The sequence below is a fragment of the Thalassophryne amazonica genome, unplaced genomic scaffold (assembly GCF_902500255.1).
Source record: "Thalassophryne amazonica unplaced genomic scaffold, fThaAma1.1, whole genome shotgun sequence".
NCBI lineage: Eukaryota > Metazoa > Chordata > Actinopteri > Batrachoidiformes > Batrachoididae > Thalassophryne > Thalassophryne amazonica.
The window spans coordinates 306,260-332,903 of NW_022986231.1; the positions used below are offsets into that span (position 1 = coordinate 306,260).

The 26,644-nt window shown below is 44.1% G+C and overlaps 1 protein-coding gene across 2 annotated transcripts in view; it reads left to right on the forward strand.

Annotated features, from left to right (window-relative positions):
- The window catches only part of LOC117505612 (signal transducer and activator of transcription 5B-like), a 255,380-nt gene that overhangs the window by 168,235 nt on the left and 60,501 nt on the right, over positions 1-26,644 (forward strand). For both annotated transcript variants that reach the window (XM_034165193.1, XM_034165194.1), the window contains 2 exons: positions 1,261-1,355; positions 14,230-14,372. In XM_034165193.1, coding sequence (XP_034021084.1) covers positions 1,261-1,355; positions 14,230-14,372 — 238 coding nt within the window. The remainder of the gene's footprint in view (positions 1-1,260; positions 1,356-14,229; positions 14,373-26,644) is intronic.

Here is a 26,644-nt window from a genome sequence, read left to right on the forward strand (position 1 = left end):
GATCAAATACTTATTTCATGCAATAAAATTCCAATTAATTATTTAAAAATCATACAATGTGATTTTTCTGAATTTTTTTTGTTGTTCTGTCTCTCACAGTTGAAGTGTACCTACTATACAAATTACAGTCCTCTTCATTCTTTGTAGGTGAGAAAACTTGCGAAATCGATTTGCCTCACTGTATGTGGCACTATAATGCCCCCACATAAAAACAGAGAAGATTATGTGGAGTGTGCACATAAGGAGCTAATCAGTTTAGCGGCAGAAACGAGAAAGTATGAAGTCAGAGTACACTCATTGGATTCTCTTGGTGATGATGCACCACTGAGTTGTTTGATCTGACCTGTTAAGTCCTTTCAGCTGGATTCATCATCACAGCTGAAAACTGTTAGACAGATGAGACAGCCTTGTTTACGAAGATGACGTGGAAATACTTTAATTCCTGATTGTTGAAATTGCTTGTGAATTAACACATGGTGGATGTGTTTTTAAAGAAGTCCCTCTGTGTTTGTCTGCTTGCCGCCATTTGTCCCATCACCAACAACAAGAAATAACATACTTTAAAAGCTGAAAGTCTTTCCTACAATTATTTTATTAGTGTCACAATGGTCCATGTGGGTGTAAGCCACATTGAAACATTGCGAGATGATGTCACTTGACGAGATTTCACATGAAAACAAAGGAAAATAAAATAGCCGCATCTTTTGGTTTTACCTTCATAATTTACCTTAACCTGTTTGCCTGGCCTTGTTTGGTGTCATTTCTTTTAGCACAACCTCACCTGTGTATCTTGACAGTTTTGATTTCATTCTGACATACTGCATTAAACAGTGTCCCTAAATTCACCCGAAAACCTAAAATTCGAATCAAAAATTTTTTTTTTCTTGTGAAAACCACAAACGAGAACAGACGAGAACAATAAAGTCCACTTCATCATCAGACTGATCACGCTCTGGTTCAGACTCTGATGATGCGCTCTGCGCTTCGATCATCTTTGTGCAGTTACAAAAAAAAGATACTTGACCCGCTGCTCCAGACACGTGATTATTTTGATGCACTAAATAAATAAAAATAAAATAAATAAATAAAAAACGACACCACACACTAACTACACATGCTAAAACACTCAACCACACAGTTTGATGGTGTGACATGGGCTTAAAAGACAAACATTTTAGTCTTATCTGTTTCCTGAAGGCTTAGATAACATCTGTGAGTCTTCTCCATGTTTGTGTTTCTGAAATACTGGTTTTATTTCAGGAGAACTTGCCTGGACGCAGTTTTACCTTCTGGCAGTGGTTTGATGGAGTTGTGGAGCTGATGAAGAAATATCTCAAACTTCACTGGAATGATGGGTAATGTTTCATTCTGCTGTTTGCTGATTGATTAATTACAAGTAAAAGTCAGGGTTGAGAGAATTATTTCAGTTACTGTCAGTGGGTCAGCTCTTTAAATGAGAATTATTCAAAGATGAGGTGCTGCAAAGAGGAATGGACAAAACTGCCCAAAGATAGGTGCACCAAGCTTGTGACATCATATTCAAGTAGACTTGAGGCTGTAATTGCTGCCAAAGGTGCATCAACAAAATATTGAGCAAAGGGTGTGAATACTTAAGTTCATGTGATTTATTAGTTTTTTCCCCATTTTTAATAGATTTGCAGAAATCTAAAGAAAAAAGTTTTTCACATTTTTATTATGGAGTGTTGTATGTATAATTTTGAGGTGGAAAAAAATTAATTTCATACATTTTGGAATCAGGCTGAAACATAAAATGTGGAAAAAGTGAAGCACTGTGAATACTTTCTGGATGCTCTGTAAAGGATTCTGGTCATCTCACACAGTTTGTCGTCTGCACTCTGGGGGGTCACAAGCAAAGAGCAAAGTTTTACAAACATGTTTTTTACCTTTCTTTCAAACTCTACTCTGAGTGTCTTCTGTGGGTGTCCTTACTGTGGTTAAACTAAAAACAGCTGCAGACCCGTGACGTATTAACAAAAACACCAACACTTTTTTTTTTTTTTTTCCAAAATCTGTCTAAAATCTCTTCCTGAGGACAGCATGACCTAAATGCGCTCATAAAACCGTCTTGCGTCTCAATCAGGTCACGCTTGACACATAAATACACACATTCTTGATTGTTTCTGCTCAGAGACTGCAAACCATGGGTGAATCCAGATAGACAGGAAGTGTTGTGGGCGACATTTTTCATATGACTACTTATAATAATAATAATAATAATAATAATATCCGTCAATTTTCTATACCTGCTTATTCCAATTAAGGGTCTACCACAGTGATTTTCAACCTTTTTTTGAGCCGCGGCACCCTTTTTATATTTACAAAACCCTGCAGCACACCACCAACCAAAATATTATAATTCTATTACCTCTGGTTTTGCGCAAAATCCAATTATCGCAATAGAAAATTGATACAGAAAACACTGCATTTCGAAAATCCTCAAGCATTTTGCACTCTGATCTCAAGTGTTTTTGTTTTTTTTAGACGTGTCGACACTTTTATTCACAATAATCTGCCACTCTAATATTCACGGAGCGCAGAGGCTGCCTTCAGCGAACCCAGTTGTGAGCGAGAAGGCCCAAGTCTGACCACGGTGACATCAACGGAGGTCAGGCCGCCTTCCCCACACACCTCCACAGCCAACGCGGTTTCTCCTTCCCCAGAGGAGCCATGCTCCGTGAGCAGCTGAGATTCACGCTGTAGTCATCATGTGTCTAGGGCTGTCACGATTAGGAATTCCTGGAGACGATTAATTGTCAGACAAATAATTGCGATTGACGAATATATTGTCTTATTTTTTTCTTTTTTCCCTTCTTTATATTCTACTATTGTAGTATAATTACGCAACTCTGGAAGAATGTTTGGCTTCTCTGAGTGGAAAAACTGGGAATGGTGCAACATTTTTATTTTTATCTTCATTTTATAGTCCCACCTTTTTCTGATTTGTGGTTGTTTCTGTTGCATTTCTGAAATTGTTTCTCCTCATCAGTCATGTTTTGTGCTTAAACACTACATTAAGCTCAAGATTGAACAAATAAATACCTTTGGAAAATAACAGCTGTTAAAGTTCAGAGTTCTCACCTGCTTTTTGTGATCTGTGCTTCTGAACATTGTTTTTTTTTTTTGTGGCTCAGTTCATTCATATATTCTCATTTTTTAAATATGTTTTTAAAGATATTTGACCGTTTATTTCATCTCATGATCTCATAAATTCAGCATACGACGCGCACATGGTGTGAACAGGACGGTAACGGCAGAATCACACCTTTAGAGAAAATTCAGAGAGAAGTAAAAGCAGCTTCACATTTTGTTTTGTTAACATGTTCACTCGGGTTAAAATTCTTTCTCTGCTCTGCGCTCGCTGCGCACTGATGGTTCTCAGACTGTAATGTGTCGCGCCTGCATTCAGGAATCTCCCTCACGCACCCCCTCCCTCGCAGTCTGCAGCCTGTTGACTCCGCGCGTGCACACACACAGACACACACACCGACAGCTCCGCATTTAAGACGACTTTTGAAGAAGACGGCCACTGTTTTAAATTGGCCGTCTTATATCCAAACGGCAGGACGGATCACTCTTCAGCCTCCATGTTATTGTCCCGCCTTAAGACGAGAGCGAGGCTGCAGCACAATGACATCAGATTCTGAGTCGTTTTATGCTTTGTGGATAAAATAAGTAATTCACGGTAATTGCGAATATGAAAAATAATCGCGATTGACAAATATTGTAATAATTGTGACAGCCCTACATGTGTCACGTGTCACGCAGCACTAACTCGACTGTCTATTATACTATAGTACAGCGCTTTGCTGCCATCTACTGGAATAAAAGAGCATTACATCATCTGCCACACTATTACAGCACATACACCCGATAATGGTGATATTTGATAATTGCCCACGGCACCCCTGACAATCGATCACAGGACCCTAGGGTGCCGCGGCACCCCGGTTGAGAATCACTGGTCTACCATACTGCCATAATAATAACAATAATAATAATAATAATATGGCAGAGGTGGGCAGTTAATATATGCAGACATTCAGGACAGAGCCCTCATCATGTCCAGCAAGTTTGAATGATCTACAATGAAGTATGTGGGAGTGACAGTTGTTCGAAGTGAAACGGCTTCCTCCGAAAAGCTCGCCAAAGTTTGACACACCCTAGCAGCCACGCCTTTTGACCTAATTACATTCTTTTGATAACTTTTGATCGGCATGGTGGTTGCCCTGCAGGATTTTAATCCATTTGAAGGCAAAGGCTCAAAATGGCGGCGCCATAGCGACCACACCCTTCGACATAGAGAAAAGCTTTCGATAACTTTTGATCATAACAGGTTGTCGTGCTTGACCTGTATCCATTTTCATGATGATATGACAGAATTAAAGGCATCAAATGAAAGAACGAAATTTCATGGCGAGAGGTCGATATTCGGCACGCAGCCACACGGGCGCCATTAGTCGTAACTTCACGGCGATCAACGCCTATGTTCACCAACTTGTTCTGCGTGTTTTAGAAGTGGAATGATGTTGATTGGGTTAACTATGTGACATCAGGACCAGTTTAAGTATAATGATCCATGGTGAAGGGTCAAAATGGCTGCGCCATAGCGGCCACACCCTTCCACATAGAGAAAAGGTTTCGATAACATTTGATTAGTATCATCTCTGGATGCTCTGAAAGAAATTTGAAGTGCATTGGACAAAATCCCTCGGAGAAGTTCGTTCAATTACGTGTGGAAATCACGCCAAAATGAGAAGAAAATTCAAAATGGCTGACTTCCTGTTTGGAGTAGACCCATGGTGCAAGAGATTTTTTTGTACGTCTATGCAAGTCACATGTGTACCAATTTTCATCTCCCTACTCTTAAAAAAAAAAAAAAAAAAAAAAAAAAAAAAAAAAAAAACCCTATGTGGAGGGGTTTTTGAAAGTTTCAAGGGGGAGCTATTGAGGCATTTTGCCCCGCCCATGGGCGACGCCCCTATGAATTGTAAGAGGTTGTCATGCTTGACATGTGTATCAATTTTCATGATATACAAAATTAAAGCTGTCAAAACGAAGAACGTAATTTCATGGCGAAGGGGCAATATTCGGCACGCCGCCACACGGACACCGTTACTCGTAATTTCACGGCGATCATGGCCTACGTTCACCAACTTGTTTTGCGTGATTTAGAAGTGGAAGACAAAATTAAATCTGTCAAAAGGAAGAACGTAATTTCATGACAAACCCTAACAGCCATGCCTTTTGACCTACAGAAATTCTTTTGATAACTTTTGATCAGCATGGTGTCATGATGATGTTGACCAAATTTGAAGACGATTGGATGAAATCCCTAGGACGAGTTCGTTCAAATGTAAGTTGAATCAATGGATACTCTGATTACAGTTGAGAAGCTGAGTGAGGGATCAGAGTGTCTGGGTTTGTGACTGTCCTCCAGACTAAGATCCAGTCTTTCAGTGACTTCCTGGATGCATTCATCAGAGCTGTGCCTGATTGAGATAAAAGTGTTGAACTTGTAGAGACATTCACTGATCTCAACAGTCACCTTCATGTCTCTGGATCCTCAAACTTTGAATTTGAGGGATGTTTGGGAAGATGTTATGGAGTCATGAGGTCAGAGGTGTTTGATGATTCTGCAGTCTTAGCAGGAGAGTGAAGGTCCAAGTGTTACACTAGATTAGATAGAACTTTATTGATCCCTTAGGAAGACTCCCTCAGGGAAATTGAGGTTCCAGCAGCATTGTATAGCAGCACACAGAGCATCAAAAGTGAAAGTAAAAAAGCAGCATACAAATATACTCAACAAAAATATAAACGCAACACTTTTGGTTTTGCTCCCATTTTGTATGAGATGAACTCAAAGATCTAAAACTTTTTCCACATACACAATATCACCATTTCCCTCAAATATTGTTCACAAACCAGTCGAAATCTGTGATAGTGAGCACTTCTCCTTTGCTGTGATAATCCATCCCACCTCACAGGTGTGCCATATCAAGATACTGATTAGACACCATGATTAGTGCACAGGTGTGCCTTAGACTGTCCACAATAAAAGGCCACTCTGAAAGGTGCAGTTTTGTTTTACTGGGGGGGGATACCAGTCAGTATCTGGTGGGACCACCATTTGCCTCATGCAGTGCAACACATCTCCTTTGCATCATCCGTGAAGAGAACACCTCTCCAATGTGCCAAACGCCAGCGAATGTGAGCATTTGCCCACTCAAGTCGGTTATGACGATGAACTGGAGTCAGGTCGAGACCCCGATGAGGACGACGAGCATGCAGATGAGCTTCCCTGAGACGGTTTCTGAAAGTTTGTGCAGAAATTCTTTGGTTATGCAAACTGATTGTTCCAGCAGCTGTCCGAGTGGCTGGTCTCAGACAATCTTGGAGGTGAACATGCTGGATGTGGAGGTCCTGGGCTGGTGTGGTTACACGTGGTCTGCGGTTGTGAGGCTGGTTGGATGTACTGCCAAATTCTCTGAAACGCCTTTGGAGACGGCTTATGGTAGAGAAATGAACATTCAATACACGAGCAACAGCTCTGGGAGACATTCCTGCTGTCAGCATACCAATTGCACGCTCCCTCAAATCTTGCGACATCTGTGGCATTGTGCTGTGTGATAAAACTGCACCTTTCAGAGTGGCCTTTTATTGTGGGCAGTCTAAGGCACACCTGTGCACTAATCATGGTGTCTAATCAGCATCTTGGTATGGCACACCTGTGAGGTGGGATGGATTATCTCAGCAAAGGAGAGGTGCTCACTATCACAGATTTACACTGGTTTGTGAACAATATTTGAGGGAAATGGTGATATTGTGTATGTGGAAAAAGTTTTAGATCTTTGAGTTCATCTCATACAAAATGGGAGCAAAACCAAAAGTGTTGCATTTATATTTTTGTTGAGTGTATAAATATAAGTACACAAATATAAATTCCAGACATACTGATCAATACTGGTTTACTGACTACTACTGTTCCTCTCCTTCCTGTTCTCTGTCGTCCTGTTACTCATCCTCCCCGATTGAGGAATTATACATTCTGATGGCCTGGGGGACAAAGGAGTTTTTCAGTATGTTGGTCCTGCATTTGGGAAGGAGCAGTCTGTAGCTGAAGAGGCTCCTCTGGTTGCTGATGACGATGTGCAGAGGATGACTGGCATCGTCCATAATGTCCAGTAGTTTGTCCAGTGTTCTCTTCTCTGCCATCGTCACCAGAGAGTCCAGTTTCATGCCAACCACAGAGCCAGGCTGCCTGATCAATTTGTCCAGCCTGGATGTGTCCTCCTTGAATATGTGGTCTCCTTTGTCTTCGAGGTGTTGATCTGTAGGTGTTTTGTGTTGCACCAGGCAGCAAAGTCCTTCACTAGGATCTTGTACTCCTCCTCTCTGTCATGGAATTTTCATGATGATGTCATCAAGAAATCTGACCAGCAAGCAAGGACCACCAGGAATCGAAATACGATGCAGAGAGAAAGATTTAATTGCAGTTGAAGCACATTGATATATCTGGAGGAGATTCCCAACGGACATGCAGGCAAATATAAACCACAGAGTTTTCTGACCTTTGAAACTCAGAGAGCCATCTTAAAGTGGATATGACATTTAAAGACAACATAGTCTTATTACATGTAACAAAGGTTATATAATTCGGTCAACCTAAGCATTTTGGGAAAATGGACGCAGTTTTCCTGTCCATTTGAACATCCCGCCACTGAAAAATCTGCATGCCCCATGACCAGCTTCCCGCTAAGCACGAAACCGGAGATACCTAACTGCCTGTCGACCATATCGGCTTGCACGCTTGGCGGCTGTTGTTTACACTTTTTTTAGCGGCAGAAACTTTGATTAAACACAGGGACTTGTTTGTCAATATGCCTGACCAGTGTGTGGCAGCATATTGCACAAACACAAGGGCGAAAGGTTTTAGCCTTTTCAAGTTTCCACAGGATGAAAATATCCATGAAAAGTGGGTTCAGCAAGTTCGTTGTACAAGATCAGGTCTGACAAAGGGGACGCTATCGAGGCTGACCACATATTCTTTGTTGTGCTGTGCACAGTTTGAAGATGGGTGTTTCGACGCGTCCCAGCTTTGAAGGAGCAGCTTGGGATAAATGTACATCACAAGAAGGTTTTGTTGCCAGGGGCTGTTCCAAGCATCTTTCCCCGCGGCACATCGATGTTCACGGCAAAGCCTATGAAGTGTAGAAAATCTGCTACATTAGAGAAACGGCTTAGATTGGAGGTGCGTTTGTAGAATTTTGTATGTCTCGAGTACTAGAATTCGAATGCGTTCTTTCGCAGTACATGGTGCCAGGCACTCAAACGGCAAAAACCTGAAGGTAATGACGGTGGTAGTAGCTACACTATCATGGGTCCGGAAAAATAACAAAGGCGTTAAACAGACGCTAGAATCGAAAATGCTATAATTATCGTGTTATAAACAGCAGCAACAAAAATCAAAGCCTCTTTTACCATTCCGTATTCTGCAGCCTTTCAAAATCCATCAGAATTGGCACGTCTCTTGCCTCTACTTTGGCTCCGCCGTAAAGCACCGTTGGCATTATTTTCGCTGTCAGAATGCTCCTGGTTTGTTCTTTGTTCGGCCCAAAGATACGGCTCAAATCTGTAGGTTCTAATCACTACTGCGACCTCCTCAGAATCCGAGTCAGTCTCGATTTCCACACTTGAAAAGGAGTCAGAAAAGTTCTCAATTTCGTCACTGTCCATGCTGAGGCCTATCTGTTCTTGTTGTCAGTCGAACAGACAAAGATGGGACTCTACAGGCTGTGACGTCACAGCATCACGTGACCGCTGATGGAATACTGCCATCACTCTTTCCAAGAAACACTTTTGAGAAGCTGTACAAACTTTTTCTCAGTGATAATGATTAAAACCACTTTCAACTTACTATACTGTATGTATATTTTTGATATTTATATCAGTTTAAGGACTCCTGCCTTAATAAAAACAAATCCATACTACAGACTTGGCCTTCAGTTAGTCTGGAACACAATCACATGTTTTGTCCTGGACTCAGATAATCACAACTTGTTCTAGTGACACAGGCCAGCAGGCGATGGATGATCCTGACCAGTATGCAGACATGGGCGAACAACAATTTTTCCTTGACAGATCATTTTTTGTTTTTGTTTTTTTTTTTATGTTGACATAAGCAACTAGAGTCCAAAAATAAGTAAACACTCATACAAACCAGAACACCACAAAATGATGTAAGCAAACATAAGTCCTCAGCCCCTTCAAAGTACATAAACACTCCTTAGAGCACAACATATACATCACCACGTACCAGCACCGTTGTCTGTGAGTTTGTACCCCGAAGACCGCGAGCATTGAAGTACAGAGCAAACACCTCTGCCGTCTCCGCCAATCATGCAGCACAGCAAAAGAACTGCACCCCCTCTGTCCCTTGTGTGGTGGAATCGTAAGACATATACAATTAGTTTACGATCACAGTGAAGTGACTAACAGGTGATTAAACAGCATTCCATCATGCAGGATTACACAACCTTAAAATCAAACCAAAACGATTTATTACAATTGTTACTAACCATTATGTGTTCTAATGAGCTCTTATGATGTAATGCAAAGATGCCGGGACGGCTAAATTAATGTCATCAACCTTTATTCATTCAAAATCTAGTTTGTATGTGATGAACGTGAGTAAATATACGAGGTCTGTGAGAAAAGTATCCGACCTTTTTATTTTTTCAAAAACTATATGGATTTGAATCATGTGCACTTGCATCAGACAAGCTTGAACCTTCGTGCTCATGCGTGACTTTTTTCACGCCTGTCGGTTGCATCATTTGCCTGTGGGCAGGCTTTGAGTGAGCACTGGTCCACCCCTCTCGTCGGATTTTTATTGTTTAGGAATGGTGGAGCGACTGCCGCTTTGTTCCATGAAAATTTTTTCAGAAACTCTGCCAGACAGCCAGATGGAAACCATTTGGAAGATTCAGATGGCTTTCGGTGAAAATTCTATCAGTATCACACGGATTAAGGACCATTAAAAATGGATGAAAAACAGCCCACAGCGGCGGAGGGCGCACCGCGCCCCGAGCCGCCATTGACAGGCTGGAACAAGCAGATCACTTCCAAATTTAAGGCTCTGTTGATGCATGACGTCGTGTGACTAGCAGAGAAGTTTCAGAAGAGGTCGGGATCAGCACTTTATCGGCACATTCCACTGTTAAAGGAGATTTTGTAATGAAAGACGTGCGGACGGATTCGCGCGTCGGGATGCAGCCGCTCATGGCAGCCTCTCTATGTCCTCACCATGAGGGTTGATCAGCTCATCCCAGACCGTGAGGGTTGTAGCTGTCTCTCAGGGCACTTTCTATTTCAGGGGCCCACCTCCTGACAGAGTGAATGATTACCTGCTGCCTTTGTACCAGGGGTTGTACTGTGGCTGTTGGTGCACCAGATTGTGGTCAGACTTTCCGAGAGGGGGTAGGGTTTTGACTCTATATGCATCTCTCACATTAACATACAGTAAGTCCATTGTCCTGTTGTTTCTTGTTGGACAGTCTACAACCCCAATTCCAATGAAGTTGGGACATTGTGTGAAATGTAAATAAAAACAGAATACAATGATTTGCAAATCCTCTTCAACCTATATTCAATTGAATACACCACAAAGACAAGATATTTAATGTTCAAACTGATAAACTTTATTGTTTTTGTGCAAATATTTGCTCATTTTGAAATGGATGCCTGCAACACATTTCAAAAAAGCTGGGACAGTGGCAACAAAAGACTGGGAAAGTTGATGAATGCTCAAAGAACACCTCTTTGGAACATTCCACAGGTGAACAGGTTAATTGTAAACAGGTGAGTGTCATAATTGGGTATAAAAGGAGCATCCCCAAAAGGCTCAGCCATTCATAAGCAAAGATGGGGCGAGGATCACCACTTTGTGAACAGCTGCGTGAAAAAATAGTCCAACAGTTTAAGAACAATGTTTCTCAACGTTCAATTGCGAGGAATTTAGAGTTTCCATCATCTATAGTCCATAATATAACCTGGAGAACTTTCTACATGTAAGCAGCAAGGCCGGAACCAAACATTGAATGCCCGTGACTTTCAATCCCTCAAGCGGCACTGCATTAAAAACCGACATCATTGTGCAAAGGATCTTACTGCGTGGACTCAGGAACACGTCAGAAAACCATTGTCAGTTAACACAGTTCGTCGCTACATCTACAAGTGCAAGCAAATCCCTGCGTGACTGGAAAATCACTAAGGGCCCTTGGGCAAGGCCTTTAATCCCCTGTTGTTCCCGGTGTGTAGTGAGCGCCTTGTATGGCAGCACCCTGACATCAGGGTGAATTGTAAAGCACTTTGAGCGTCTGATGCAGATGGAAAAGCGCTATATAAATGCAGTCCATTTACCATTTAAGTTAAAACTCGACCATGCAAAGCAAAAGCCATATATCAACAACATCCAGAAATACCACCACCTTCTCTGGGCCCGAGCTCATTTGAAATGGACATATGCAAAGTGGAAAAGTGTGCTGTGGTCTAAGTCCACATTTTAAAATGTTTTTTGAAATCATGGACATCGTGTCCACCGGACAAAAGAGGAAAAAGACCATCCAGATTGTTACCAGTGCAAAGTTCAAAAGCCAGCATCTGTGATGGTATGGGGGTGTGCTATTGCCCATGACATGGGCAGCGTTCACATCTGTGATGGCACCATCAATGCTGAAAGGTACATCCAGGTTTTGGAGCAACACATGCTACCATCCAAGCAACATCTGTTTCAGGGACATCCCTGCTTATTTCAGCAAGACAGTTCCAAACCACATTCTGCACGTGTTACAACAGCGTGGCTTCGTAGTAAAAGAGTGTGGGTACTAGATTGGCCTGCCTGCAGTCCAGACCTGTCGCCCATTGAAAATGTGTGGCGCATTATGAAGCGCAAAATACGACAACGGATACCCCGGACTGTTGAACAACTGCGGTCCTACATCAAGCAAGAATGGGAAAAAATTCCACCTCCAGAGCCTCAACTATTAGTGTCCTCAGTCCCCAAACGCTTATTGAGTGTTGTTAGAAGGAAAGGTGATGTAACACAGTGGTAAAAATACCACTGGCTCAGCTTTTTTGAAACGTGTTGCAGGCATCCATTTCAAAATGAGCAAATATTTGCTCAAAAACAAAGTTTATCAGTTTAAACATTAAATATCTTGTCTTTGTGGTGTATTCAATTGAATATAGGTTGAAGAGGATTTACATATCATTGTATTCTGTTTTTATTTACATTTTACACAACGTCCCAACTTCATTGGAATTGGGGTTGTACAGCCTGGTGAAATGCAGCCAAAGTAGAGTTCAAAGGTGCATGGTTAAATCCCCAGAAATTATCAGTGTCTCAGGGTGCTTTAGCCCCTCTCACACTGGTGCAAACGTAGAGCTGCACATTGCGGTGTGGTTTTGTTTAAGTACGCCGAAATGCGCCTGTTCTCAGCCTTTTTCCATGTTTGTTGCGTTCGTAGATTTGCTTGCAGCTGCGTATGTTTGCTTTTTAATGTGTGTGCACAGTCACGTGTAGCCCTTGCCGCTATTTAAAACCAATACAACTGTTTTCAGTTCACACCTGCCGATTGTGCAGATCACATCGTTGCGTTTGGAAAACAGTGGACTGTATCATGAGGGTTTTACAGTTGCATTTCTGCCACATATGTAGCCATAGCTGCTATTTTCTGCCTCTGTGGAAGTGTGCTCTGTTCTCTCCTGCACTGTGTGGTGCAGGTTAGAAACAGAGTCATTTAACATTATTTTATTTTTTATTATTTTTTGTCTTGGTGGATCATTTTCATTGTGTACAGATGCTGCTGAAATAGAGAAAGAGAGACAGAGCGCGCGAGCGAGCGACCTGCTGTTTCTGTTCTCTTTCTGGATTTCTGAGTTGAGGTTCGAGTCCCTGTTCTGAGTACACACACATCCATCAGTTAGATCAGCTGTTCTGATCACACAGAGGCGCTGCGGCTGCGTGATCATGTTCTCCAGCTGATTCACTCTGGATGCATGTACTCAATTTTTGGATGTGTACAGGAGCACAGTGTTGCGCAGACTTGCATGCAGTAACGCTGTGCTACGCAGACCTGCTTAAAACTGCGTATTTTCTGTGTCCAGTGCTCTACGCGAAAAAAAAAATTAAACGTTTAATTTCTTCCATCCTTCACGCGTAGCTCTCAACATACTGCTGCGTAGGGAGCAAAAACTCAACGTAGAGCTGCTAAAAGTGGGCATAGAGCTGCTCAACTCGGTGTAGATGGTACGCCACAATACGCAGCTCTATGTTTGTGCCAGTGTGAAAGGGGCGTTTGTCTGCAGCCTTGCTGTGACCGTGTGAATTTTCTCACATGCAGTTGCTGTGTCTGCTTCCGGGGGGATGTAAACACAGATGGTGAGCATGTGACTCAGCTCCCTTGGTAGATAGTATGGCCACAGGCTTACAGCTAGCAGCCCAAGGTCCTGGAAACCCAAGACCATCCTTATGGAAATGTGTCTTGGGTTAAACCAGCAGTTGTTAACATACACAATAAGACCCCCACCTTTGCTTTTTCCGCACACTTTAGTGTCTCTACTTTTACAGCAGTGAATCCCAGCAGGTCCACCTTAGCATCCAGTACGAGGTGGGTCATCTACGAGATAGGTTGGGGTCTTCAGGGTCCTGGTGTTTCCAGACTTGGGCTACAGCTCTAACTTTAAGGTATGGACTGGATGTCATTGGTACCAGGTGTGCTGGAGGGTTTACGTATGCAATGACTTTGTGTCAAATGAACAATTTCTTAGGGAGACTAAGATGAACCGTATCACATGCATTGTGACGAAGCCTCAGCTGCAACATTTTCTAAATGTGTGTTTTTTATCTGGACATGATCCAGCACACGTGCCGGATTGTTGAGGGCCCCAGCGGTTAGACAAGGTCAAGGACATGCACACTCTTCACCTTCAAGGTTCATGCTCCACTAAAATTTGCAGGTGACCACAGACAAAACCTTAAGAAAGAGCTCTGTACTGACGGTTGAGCATGGTGATGATACAACCAGTCTTCTCCAGAAGAAGAACAAATAGATCAAAGAGAGCCAGACATGGCCATGACCATCCTGTTCATGAAAGTGTATGTAAACTTGTGTCCACAGCTGAATGATGCTCTGTCCGTTTTGGTTGTAGGGCCATCCTGGGATTTGTGAACAAGCAGCAGGCTCAAGACATGCTGATGTCCAAACCCAATGGCACATTCCTACTTCGCTTCAGTGACTCTGAGATTGGAGGCATCACCATCGCCTGGGTTGCTGAAAACCCAAACAAACCAGGTACCGTGCTACTACACTTGTTTTTTGTTTGTTTTTTGTCAGTTTGAAGCTACAACTACATTAAACACCCAGTTATGAGAATTTTCCATGGATCCATGGATTTCCCTTTTTTTCTGGATTTCTGAGATCGGTGTAAATCTTTTGAGAAAAGTTTTTTGGGTGGGGGGTGGGAGGGATCGCTGCCTTATTGTTGTCAGTGTCGATATGCAGCGGGGCCCTCTATGCTAGTTACACCTTTCTGCATATGCTTGCTGTACTGCAAGCTAAAATGTGATGCCAATGCGATGGCATTGGTTATTTCTCTAGAACAATGAATTTTCAAGCCAATCAGAATATAGGCAATATTGAAAGCCACTGAAAAGTAGCCAGGTATGGCCATTTGATTTTCTGAAAGTTTTGGCTGTTCATTCTGTATCTCCAACATGGCTAAGATTATTGAAAGAAAGGACAAAGATCACATAATAGAGGTCGACAGAAAAACACATTTAAGTGGAGGTGGTTGGAGTGGGAGGTGAGTGTGGAGGGACAACAGCAAGACTTGGTGAATTTGTCCGCAAGGTTGAGCTCCTCGGTAAAGCTGTCTGCACGCTATGCAAGAGGGGCAAAAACCTTGGAAGAAGACTGCAAAACCAAGAAAGATGTCAACATAGTGAAGATTAAACAGACTAATCGTGCTGCCCGGGTCCAGAAGAGAGTGGAAGAGGCACAGTGAGCCCCAAAGCCCACTCTACTTGTACTGGTCAGTGGCCGAACATCCGGTGCTCAGGTGCTTGTCTCATAACTCTATTCATCCAATTAAAATGTGTTTACAATCAGTGAAATGTGGTGCAGTTATTTATACTGTACACATACTGAAGTGAAATTCAGGGTTGCAACACCAGCATTTGTGTACAGATTTGCATCAACATTTGTTTCTATGTTCCGTTCAGTTCATCATATAAAACCGCTAACGTCAATTATATATATTATATGTGTATGTATATTATGGCTTTATTTTGACACGAAACACACGTCTTCTCAAAACATGACCCTGTGGAGAAAATCAAACAGACCCTTCTTCTTCTTCTGTGGCGTATAACGGCAGCTGGCATCCTTATTGTTGCATTGCTGCCACCTGCTAAATCAGTCTGTTGTAGCAGCACTAAATCCTCTTGATGATCCAGTGTCTTTCAAGTATTTAACAAGCTAACACTTACCCTCTCACTTGACCTTATGGCTAAAATACTTCGGGTCTTACAATTGATTTCCTTCAGTCTTTACTCATTAACTCATTGGCTGCCAAAGACGTCGATAGACGTCAGTTCAAACACAACCGTTGACTGCCAAAGACAATTATGTTTTTCAACAGGATGGGCTAGGGAACGACCTGGCAAAGCTTGTCAGTAAATATCAGACTTCTAAATAGAGTATAAGTACTGACAAACTAACCCTATAGGTGGCAGTGGTGCTTTAGATGGGAGATGACCACAGACTATAGGAGAATAAGAGAAAGGTAATGGCACAATGTGAGAGAAGATGTCACGTAAGTCAGAGAATTTTAGGCAGCTCACACTCGAACAGAGTTTGTGTCACAGTCGAAGTTCAGGTAATCCTGATTGTGGGAAATGAAGCAGGTCAACCTGGGCCAAGCGGAGAGAGTAGGCTGTGCTCAAGGCGCTTTCACTACAACCAAGTTCCACAGACAGTTCCAGTTCAGAGGATTTTTCAAACCTGACTCGGATTACCCGGAGTGGTTTCCGGCTGTATCTCCCAGGAGCAACAGTGCCTCGACCCCAGACTCTCCACGAAGACGTGAGGAAGGAAGAGCTAACTTTTTGTTTGATCGCTTGATTCGTCGTTCCCCCCCCCCCCCCCCAGCTCCCTCAGTCAGGGCTGTGAAAACTCCACGGATCCGCGAAATTCCGCGGATTTCATCATGGGGGGGTTAGTGTTTTACTCTGTAATCGTGATCGTCACTGAGTTTTTAAAATGTCTTTTGCAAAGTGTTCTTTTTTTACATCGTTCAAATTTTATAAGACTGCGGCGCTCCGTGGACACTGATCTGTGTGTTACAGATACAAATCAGTGTCCTCGGATCTGCGGCATTTCGAGGAGGATAAAGCCTCGCTGTTGCGACAGTTGTAAAGCGAGACTGGTTGGTTGGATGCTGTATGTCTTCTGCTTAAGCTAAATGTAGCATGTGGACATCAATCAATCAATCAATCAATTTTTTTTTTATATAGCGCCAAATCACAACAAACAGTTGCCCCAAGGCGCTTTATATTGTAAGGCAAGGCCATACAATAATTATGTAAAACCCCAACGGTCAAAACGACCCCCTGTGAGCAAGCACTTGGCTACAGTGGGAAGGAAAAACTCCCTTTTAACAGGAAGAAACCTCCAGCAGAACCAGGCTCAGGGAGGGGCAGTCTTCTGCTGGGACTGGTTGGGGCTGAGGAACCAAACCTTTAGAGCTCTGAAGTTTTTAAAAGAAGAATTGCGCAGTATGTCTCTGTCATGGGCCAACGTCAGACAGAGGAAAGACTGTTTGGAAAAAGTCTGATAAGGACAAGAATCTGTGGAATTGTCGCTGGCTTCATCAACACACCTGAAAGATAAAAGAAACGGGAAAAGTGAACTGTGCTCTCAGGAAACACGGTAAGAATTTTTCTCTCTTTGGAAAATAAATATTGTGCTGTTAATACAGGATTTTAGACAAGATTGTGATTTTTTTTTTTTCATTAATCTAGATTTTCTTTCATTGGGAAAAAAGACTGTGGCTTTGATTGGATTTACATGAATTTACACAAGTATGTAAATGAGTTTTTATTAATGTAGACTTTTTTCATGGCAAAAAGCCACTGTGGCTTTCAGTGGATTTACAGGAATTAACACAATTTTTTACTATAAGGTATGTTATTGATATTTTACCAAGATTTTCAAAATATTCTTCAAGCTTTAGCTGTGGTTTTGAAATGCTGTAACAGTCTTTTCAGTCTTCATGAATTTCATGTAGTTTAATTGTTCTGAGTTAATGCATAATTTGGTTTACAATTTAAAGGAAAATCATTCCAGGTCATATTCTGTTATTTCAACATGATCATTGACAGTTCAAATGAAAGGTTGAATACAGGGTCATTTATATATGCACTAACTTTGAGACTTTTTGTTCCAGGAGAACCTGAAAATGTATCATTAGATAAAAATTTTATTTGGTTTCTGGGATCCCATGGGGCCCGAGACCTCAGCTCCTGGGGGCCTATGCTCCCCAGACCCCCTGCAAATTTTTCTCGGATTTCACAGTTTTCATTTTACAGCCCTGCTCAGTTCATGCACCACCAGTTAGCCTAGGCTAACATATGTTGCCACTAGAGCCCGACCGATATATCGGCCGATATAAGCCCTTTTCAAAGTACTCACTATCGGCCAAAGTTTTGCAGATAGAACACCGATAATTGTCTATGCGTTTTGTTATTTTGCTATGGTAAAACAGTGCTTTACGCAGAGAAATGAATAGATGTGAAATGTTTAATATGCGTGTTGAATGACATATCCTGATCAAAAATGACTCCAAGATTTATGTCTGTAAGACAATCCTGCAGTTTAGCTAATTGGTGTGTGTCCTCTGGCTTCATGGATAGATAAAGCTGGGTATCATCTGCGTAACAATGAAAATTTAAGCAATGCCATCTAATAATACTGCCTAAGGGAAGCATGTATAAAGTGAATAAAATTGGTCCTAGCACAGAACCTTGTGGAACTCCATAATTAACCTTAGTCTGTGAAGAAGATTCCCCATTTACATGAACAAATTGTAATCTATTAGATAAATACGATTCAAACCACCGCAGCGCAGTGCCTTTAATACCTATGGCATGCTCTAATCTGTGTAATAAAAATTTTATGGTCAACAGTATCAAAAGCAGCACTGAGGTCTAACAGAACAAGCACAGAGATGAGTCCACTGTCTGAGGCCATAAGAAGATCATTTGTAACCTTCACTAATGCTGTTTCTGTACTATGATGAATTCTAAAACCTGACTGAAACTCTTCAAATAGACCATTCCTCTGCAGATGATCAGTTAGCTGTTTTACAACTACCCTTTCAAGAATTTTTGAGAGAAAAGGAAGGTTGGAGATTGGCCTATAATTAGCTAAGATAGCTGGGTCAAGTGATGGCTTTTTAAGTAATGGTTTAATTACTGCCACCTTAAAAGCCTGTGGTACATAGCCAACTAATAAAGATAGATTGATCATATTTAAGATCGAAGCATTAAATAATGGTAGGGCTTCCTTGAGCAGCTTGGTAGGAATGGGGTCTAATAGACATGTTGATGGTTTGGATGAAGTAACTAATGAAAATAACTCAGAACAATCGGAGAGAAATAGTCTGACCAAATACCGGCATCACTGAAAGCAGCCAAAGATAACGATATGTCTTTGGCATGGTTATGAGTAATTTTTTCTCTAATAGTTAAAATTTTATTAGCAAAGAAAGTCATGAAGTCATTACTAGTTAAAGTTAATGGAATACTCGGCTCAATAGAGCTCTGACTCTTTGTCAGCCTGGCTACAGTGCTGAAAAGAAACCTGGGGTTGTTCTTATTTTCTTCAATTAGTGATGAGTAGTAAGATGTCCTAGCTTTATGGAGGGCTTTTTTATAGAGCAACAGACTCTTTTTCCAGGCTAAGTGAAGATCTTCTAAATTAGTGAGACACCATTTCCTCTCCAACTTACGGGTTATCTGCTTTAAGCTGCGAGTTTGTGAGTTATACCACGGAGTCAGGCACTTCTGATTTAAAGCTCTCTTTTTCAGAGGAGCTACAGCATCCAAAGTTGTCTTTAATGAGGATGTAAAACTATTGATGAGATACTCTATCTCACTTACAGAGTTTAGGTAGCTACTCTGCACTGTGTTGGTATATGGCATTAGAGAACATAAAGAAGGAATCATATCCTTAAACCTAGTTACAGCGCTTTCTGAAAGACTTCTAGTGTAATGAAACTTATTCCCCACTGCTGGGTAGTCCATCAGAGTAAATGTAAATGTTATTAAGAAATGATCAGACAGAAGGGAGTTTTCAGGGAATACTGTTAAGTCTTCAATTTCCATACCATAAGTCAGAACAAGATCTAAGATATGATTAAAGTGGTGGGTGGACTCATTTACATTTTGAGCAAAGCCAATTGAGTCTAATAATAGATTAAATGCAGTGTTGAGGCTGTCATTCTCAGCATCTGTGTGGATGTTAAAATCGCCCACTATAATTATCTTATCTGAGCTAAGCACTAAGTTAGACAAAAGGTCTGAAAATTCACAGAGAAACTCACAGTAACGACCAGGTGGACGATAGATAATAACAAATAAAACTGGTTTTTGGGACTTCCAATTTGGATGGACAAGACTAAGAGTCAAGCTTTCAAATGAATTAAAGCGCTGTCTGGGTTTTTGATTAATTAATAAGCTGGAATGGAAGATTGCTGCTAATCCTCCGCCTCGGCCCGTGCTACGAGCATTCTGGCAATTAGTGTGACTCGGGGGTGTTGACTCATTTAAACTAACATATTCATCCTGCTGTAACCAGGTTTCTGTAAGGCAGAATAAATCAATATGTTGATCAATTATTATATCATTTACCAACAGGGACTTAGAAGAGAGAGACCTAATGTTTAATAGACCACATTTAACTGTTTTAGTCTGTGGTGCAGTTGAAGGTGCTATATTATTTTTTCTTTTTGAATTTTACATTATGTGTGTGTGTGTGTGTGTGTGTGTGTGCGTGTATGTGTATGTATGTATGTGTGTGTGTGCATATATATATATATACACGAGGTCTGTTAGAAAAGTATCCGACCTTTTTATTTTTTTCAAAAACCTGATGGATTTGAATCATGTGTGCTTGCATGAGCCAACCTTGAACCTTCGTGCGCATGCGTGATTTTTTTCACGCCTGTCCATTGCGTCATTTGCTTGTAAGCAGCCTTTGTGTGAGGATGGGTGTAGTCTCTCATTTTTTCTTTGCAAGGAAATGGCAGAACGACTGGAGCAGCGCATCTGCATCAAATTTTGCCACAAAATGGGCAATAGCCAGGTGGAAACGATTGGGATTATTCAGACGGCTTTCGGTGACAGTCCTCTGGGCATCACACAGATTAAGGAGCGGTACAACCGGTTTAAAGACGTCTGCACAACGGTGGAGGGCGCGCCCCGCTCCGATGGGCATCAACACGCTGAAACGAACGGATCATTTCCAAAGTCAATGCTGTGATGATGTGGGATCATCTTGTGATTATCCGAGAAATTGTGGAAGAGGTGGACATCAGCACTTTTTCGGCACATTCCACTGTGACAGGAGATTTTGCCATGAAAAGAGTGGCGGCAAAATTCATCGGCACGAAGCTGATGGCGCAGCAAAAGCGCCGCTGTGTTGAAGTCTCCCAGGACATGTTGTAACATGCCCAGCTCGTCAACCATTGGGAGGATTCAGACGGCTTTCGGTGGCTTTTCAGTCGTGTGACTATCTGAAAAATGGTGGACAAGCTGGACATGTCAGGGCATGTCCTGTGAGGCTTCAGCACGAAGGCGCTGTTGCTGCGCCATCAGCTTCGTGCCGATGAATTTCGCTGCCACTCTTTTCATGGCAAAATCTTCTGTCACAGTGGAATGTGCCGAAAAAGTGCTGATGTCCACCTCTTCCGCAATTTCTCGGATAATCACAAGACGGTCCCACATCATCACAGCGTTCACTTTAGAAAAGATCCAGTCGTTTCAGCGTGTTGGTGCCGATCGGAGCGCGGCGCGCCCTCCACGGTTGTGTGGACGTCTTTAAACCGGTTGTACCACTCCTTAATCCGTGTGATACCCAGAGGATCATCACCGAAAGCCATCTGAATAATCCGAATGGTTTCCACCTGGCTATTGCCCAGTTTGTGGCAAAATTTGATGCAGTCGCGCTGCTCCAGTCGTTCTGCCATTTCCTTGCAAAGAAAAAACAATGAGAGACTCCACCCATCCTCACAAAAAGGCTGCTTACAAGCAAATGATGCAACCGACAGGCGTGAAAAAATTCACACATGCGCACGAAGGTTCAAGGTTGGCTCATGCAAGAACTCGTGATTCAAATCCATCAGGTTTTTTTAAAAAAATAAAAAGGTCGGATACTTTTCTAACAGACCTCGTATGTGTGTGTGTGTGTGTATGTATATATATATATATATATATATATATATATATATATATATATATATACGCATGTATGTGAGGGTGTATGTCATATTCTATTTCTACCTCATTTCTTATGTCTTGTACTGTTACAAGTATTATTATTGCTTATCCTTGCACACGCTGTTTGATGAACATTTTCCTCTACTTGTACCCACCTTGTGTTTTGAGCTGACGTAACGTGAATTTCTCCTCTGTGAGATCAGTAAAGTTTATCTATCTATCTATACATACTCAATCTCCATCCATTTTCTTCCACTTTATCCGGAGTCGGGTCGCGGGGGCAGCAGCTCAAGCAAAGCTGCCCAGACCTCCCGATCCACACACACCTCCCCCAGCTCCTCTGGGGGAACCCCAAGGCGTTCCCAAGCCAGCCGAGAGATGTTGTCCCTCCAGTGTGTCCTGGGTCTTCCCCGGGGCCTCCTCCCAATGGGACGTGCCCGGAACACCTCTCCAGCGAGGCGTCCAGGGAGCATCCGGAAAAGATGCCCGAGCCACTTCAACTGACTCCTTGCGACGTGGAGGAGCAGCGGCTCGACACGGAGCTCCTCACCCTATCTCTAAGGGAGCGCCCAGCCACCCTGCGTAGGAAACTCATCTCGGCCGCTTGTTCTCGCGATCTCGTTCTTTTGGTCATGAGCCAAATCTCATGACCATAGGTGAGGATTGGAACGTAGATCGATCGGTAAATCGAGAGCTTTACCCCCCTACTCAGCTCTCTCTTCACCACCACGGTCCGATACAGCGACCGCGTGACTGCAGATGCTGCACCGATCCATCTATCGATCTCACGCTCCATCCGTCCCTCACTCGTGAACAAGACCCCGAGATACTTAAACTCCTCCACTTGAGGCAAGGACACTCCACCGACCTGAATCAAATCAATTTTATTTATATAGCGACAAATCACAACAGTTACCCCAAGGCGCTTTATATTGCAAGGCAAAAGCCATACAATAATTACAGAAAAACCCCAACGGTCAAAACGACCCCCTGTGAGCAAGCACTTGGCGACAGTGGGAAGGAAAAACTCCCTTTTAACAGGAAGAAACCTCCAGCAGAACCAGCCTCAGGGAGGGGCAGTCTTCTGCTGGGACTGGTTGGGGCTGAGGGGAGAGAATCAGGAAAAAGACATGCTGTGGAAGACAGCAGAGATCAATCACTAATGATTAAATGTAGAGTGGTGCATACAGAGCAAAAAGAGAAAGAAACACTCAGTGCATCATGGGAACCCCCCAGCAGTCTAAGTCTATAGCAGCATAACTAAGGGATGGTTCAGGGTCACCTGATCCAGCCCTAACTATAAGCTTTAGCAAAAAGGAAAGTTTTAAGCCTAATCTTAAAAGTAGAGAGGGTGTCTGTCTCCCTGATCCGAATTGGGAGCTGGTTCCACAGGAGAGGAGCCTGAAAGCTGAAGGCTCTGCCTCCCATTCTACTCTTACAAACCCTAGGAACTACAAGTAAGCCTGCAGTCTGAGAGCGAAGCACTCTATTGGGGTGATATGGTACTAAGAGGTCCCTAAGATAAGATGGGACCTGATTATTCAAAACCTTATAAGTAAGAAGAAGAATTTTAAATTCTATTCTAGAATTAACAGGAAGCCAATGAAGAGAGGCCTGAAGACCTGAAGAGGGCAAAGCACCTTTTTCCGGTCAAGAACCATGGCCTCGGATTTGGAGGTGCTGATTTTCATCCCGGACGCTTCAAACTCGGCTGAAAACCGCCCCAGTGCACGCTGAAGGTCCTGATTTGGCGAAGCCAACAGAACCACATCGTCCCCAAACAGCAGAGACGAGATTCTGTGGTTCCCAGACCAGACCCCCTCTACACCCTGGCTGCGCCTAGAAATTCTGTCCATAAAAACAATGAACAGAACCAGTGACACAGGGTTGCCCTGGCTGAGGCCAACGTGCACTGGAAACAGGTTTGACTTACTACCGGCAATGTGAACCAAGCTCCTGCTCTAGTCGTACAGGGACCGGATAGCCCTTAGCAAAGGACCCCCGACCCCGTACTCCCGGAGCACTCCCCACAGGGTGCCCCGAGGGACACGGTCAAACACCTTCTCCAGATCCACAAAACACATGTGGACTGGTTGGGCGAACTCCCATGAACCCTCGAGCACCCGATGGAGTATGTAGAGCTGGTCCAGTGTGCCGCAACCAGGACAAAAACCACACTGCTCCTCCTGAATCCGAGGTTTGACCATCGGTTGAATTATCCTCTCCAGTACTCTGGAATAGACCTTACTGGGAGGCTGAGGAGTGTGATCCCCCTATAGTTGGAACACACCCTCCCGTCCCCCTTCTTAAACAGAGGGACCACCACCCCGGTCTGCCAATCCAGAGGCACTGTCCCCGATCGCCATGCGATGCTGCAGAGGTGTGTCAGCCACGACAGTCCCACAACATCCAGAGACTTAAGGTACTCAGGACGGATTTCATCCACCCCAGGAGCCTTGCCACCGAGGAGCTTTCTAACCACCTCAGTGACTTCGGCCTGGGTAATCGATGAGTCCGCTTCTGAGTCCCCAGTCTCTGCTTCCTCTTCGGAAGACGTGACGATGGGATTGAGGAGATCCTCGAAGTACTCCTTCCAACGCCCGACAACATCCCCAGTCAGGGTCAACAGCTCCCCACCCGCACCGTAAACAGTGCTGGTGGAAAGCTGCTTCCGCCTCCTGAGGCGTTTGGACGGTTTACCAGAATCTCTTCGAGGCCGACCGATAGTCCTCCTCCATGGCCTCCCCGAACTCCTCCCAGACCCGAGTTTTTGCCTCTGCGACCGCACGGGCTGCGGCACGCTTGGCCTGCCGGTACCTGTCAGCTGCCTCTGGGGTCCCACCTACCAACAAAGATAAGTAGGACTCCTTCTTCAGCTTGACGGCATCCCTTACTTCCGGTGTCCACCACCGGGTTCGGGGATTGCCGCTGCGACAGGCACCAGAGACCTTGCGACCACAGCAATGAGTGGCTGCATCGACAATGGAGGTGGAGAACATGGTCCACTCGGACTCCATGTCTCCAACCTCCCCCGGGATCTGGGAAAAGCTCTCCCGGAGGTGGGAGTTGAAGACCTTGCTGACAGAGGGTTCCGCCAGTCGTTCCCAGCAGACCCTCACTATACGTTTGGGCCTGCCAGGTCTGACCGGCTTCCTCCCCTCCCAGCGGATCCAACTCACCACCAGGTGGTGATCGGTTGACAGCTCTGCCCCTCTCTTCACTCGAGTGTCCGAGACACATGGCCAAAGGACAGATGATACTACTACAAAGTCGATCATCGACCTCTGGCTCAGGGTGCCACGTGCACTTATGGACACCCTTGTGCTCAAACGTGTTTGTGATGGACAAACTGTGACTTGCACAGAAGTCTAACAACTGAACACCACTCGGGTTCAGATCGGGGAGGCCGTGCTTCCTGATCACCCCCCTCCAGGTCTCACTGTTGCTGCCCACGTGGGCATTAAAATCCCCCAGGAGAACAATGGAGTCCCCAGTTGGAGCTCTATCTAGTACCCCTCCCAGGGACTCCAGGAAGATCGGGTATTCTGCACTGCCGCTCGGCCCGTAGGCCGAGACAACGGTGAGACACCTGTCCCAGACCCGAAGGCGTAGGGACCCTCTGGTTCACCGGAGTGAACTCCAACACATGGCGACTGAGCTGGGGAGCAATAAGCAATGCAACCTCAGCTCTCCTCCTCTCCCCGTGGGCAAGGCCAGAAAAATGAAGCGTCCAGCCCCTCTCCAGGAGTTAGGTACCAGAGCCCAAGCTGTGCGTGGAGGTGAGCCCGACTATCTCTTGTCGGTATCTCTCAACCTCCCACACAAGCTCAGGCTCCTTCCCCCCCAGCGAGGTGACATTCCACGTTCCAACAGCCAGGGGCTGTGAGCATGGACCGGGCCGCTGGGCCACCTGCCCTCAACCGCCACCCAATCCTCTCTGCACCCGACCCCCATGGCCCCCTCTGCAGGTGGTGAACCCACAGGAGAGGGGTTCACCACATATACAGTGCATACTCAATCTATGCACTGTATATGCGCTGTTATCCGCTGATATCCACAACTGATGGGGTATTGCGGCTTGGCAGCGGACTGGGACAGTTTGTAAAACAGATATATAGCGTGCCTATCACATCCACATCACAAACTAAAATAAGATGTCGCGACTGCATACAGAGTAGCCACGAATAAAGCCGTTGTATTACGTCAGCTTTGCATCTGATTTGCGGACAGTTTGCGAATGCACAACAAACACTCCACGTAAACCCAAAGTACCATAACAGACATCGACATACCTGCCAGTCAGTGTCAGTTCAGCTGTGGAAACGTACAGATGTAGTTCTGGATCCCCAAAAACGCCATCCAGCAACATAAAGGCGCACTGACACGAGCATGTTTTGCTTCACGCAGCAGCACGACCTGTGTCGTGACGATCCCACCCGCTGTGTTCACAGCTGGATGCCGTTCTTTGTTCTACCGGCTGCCACATGCTCTGCGCTGGATGCTGCGTATATAAAATAATTATATTCCATCTGTGGTCATGGGGAATGTAAGGTCTCTCCACAAGAAGACCGAGGAGCTATCAGTGCTAACACTTTTCCAGAGGCTGTATAACGGCTGCAGTCTCATGTGGTTCATGGAGACGTGGTTGGATGAACATGTACCGGACTCTTTAATCAACATGGATAGCTTCACACTCATCCGCGCCGACAGGATGCTGGCGGAGAGCAGAAAAAAGAGAGGAGGGGAGCTCGCCATTTATGTGAGTGACAGATGGTGCAACGCAGCTCATGTTCACGTGAAAGATCAGATCTGCTCCTCGGACGTGGAGCTACTCACGGTGAGCATGAGGCCGTACTATCTCCCACGGGTGTTTGGCAGTGTGATTACGCTCTGCGCGTATATTCCTCCCTCTGCAGATGCCGCCGCTGCCTGTGAGCGGATCCACAATGCAGTCACGCGGCTGCAGACACAACACCCCCGTGCCCTCCTCCTCATCACCGGGGACTTTAACCACACCTCCCTCTCCGCCAGCCTCCCCACGTTCACCCAGTACGTCACATGTAAAAC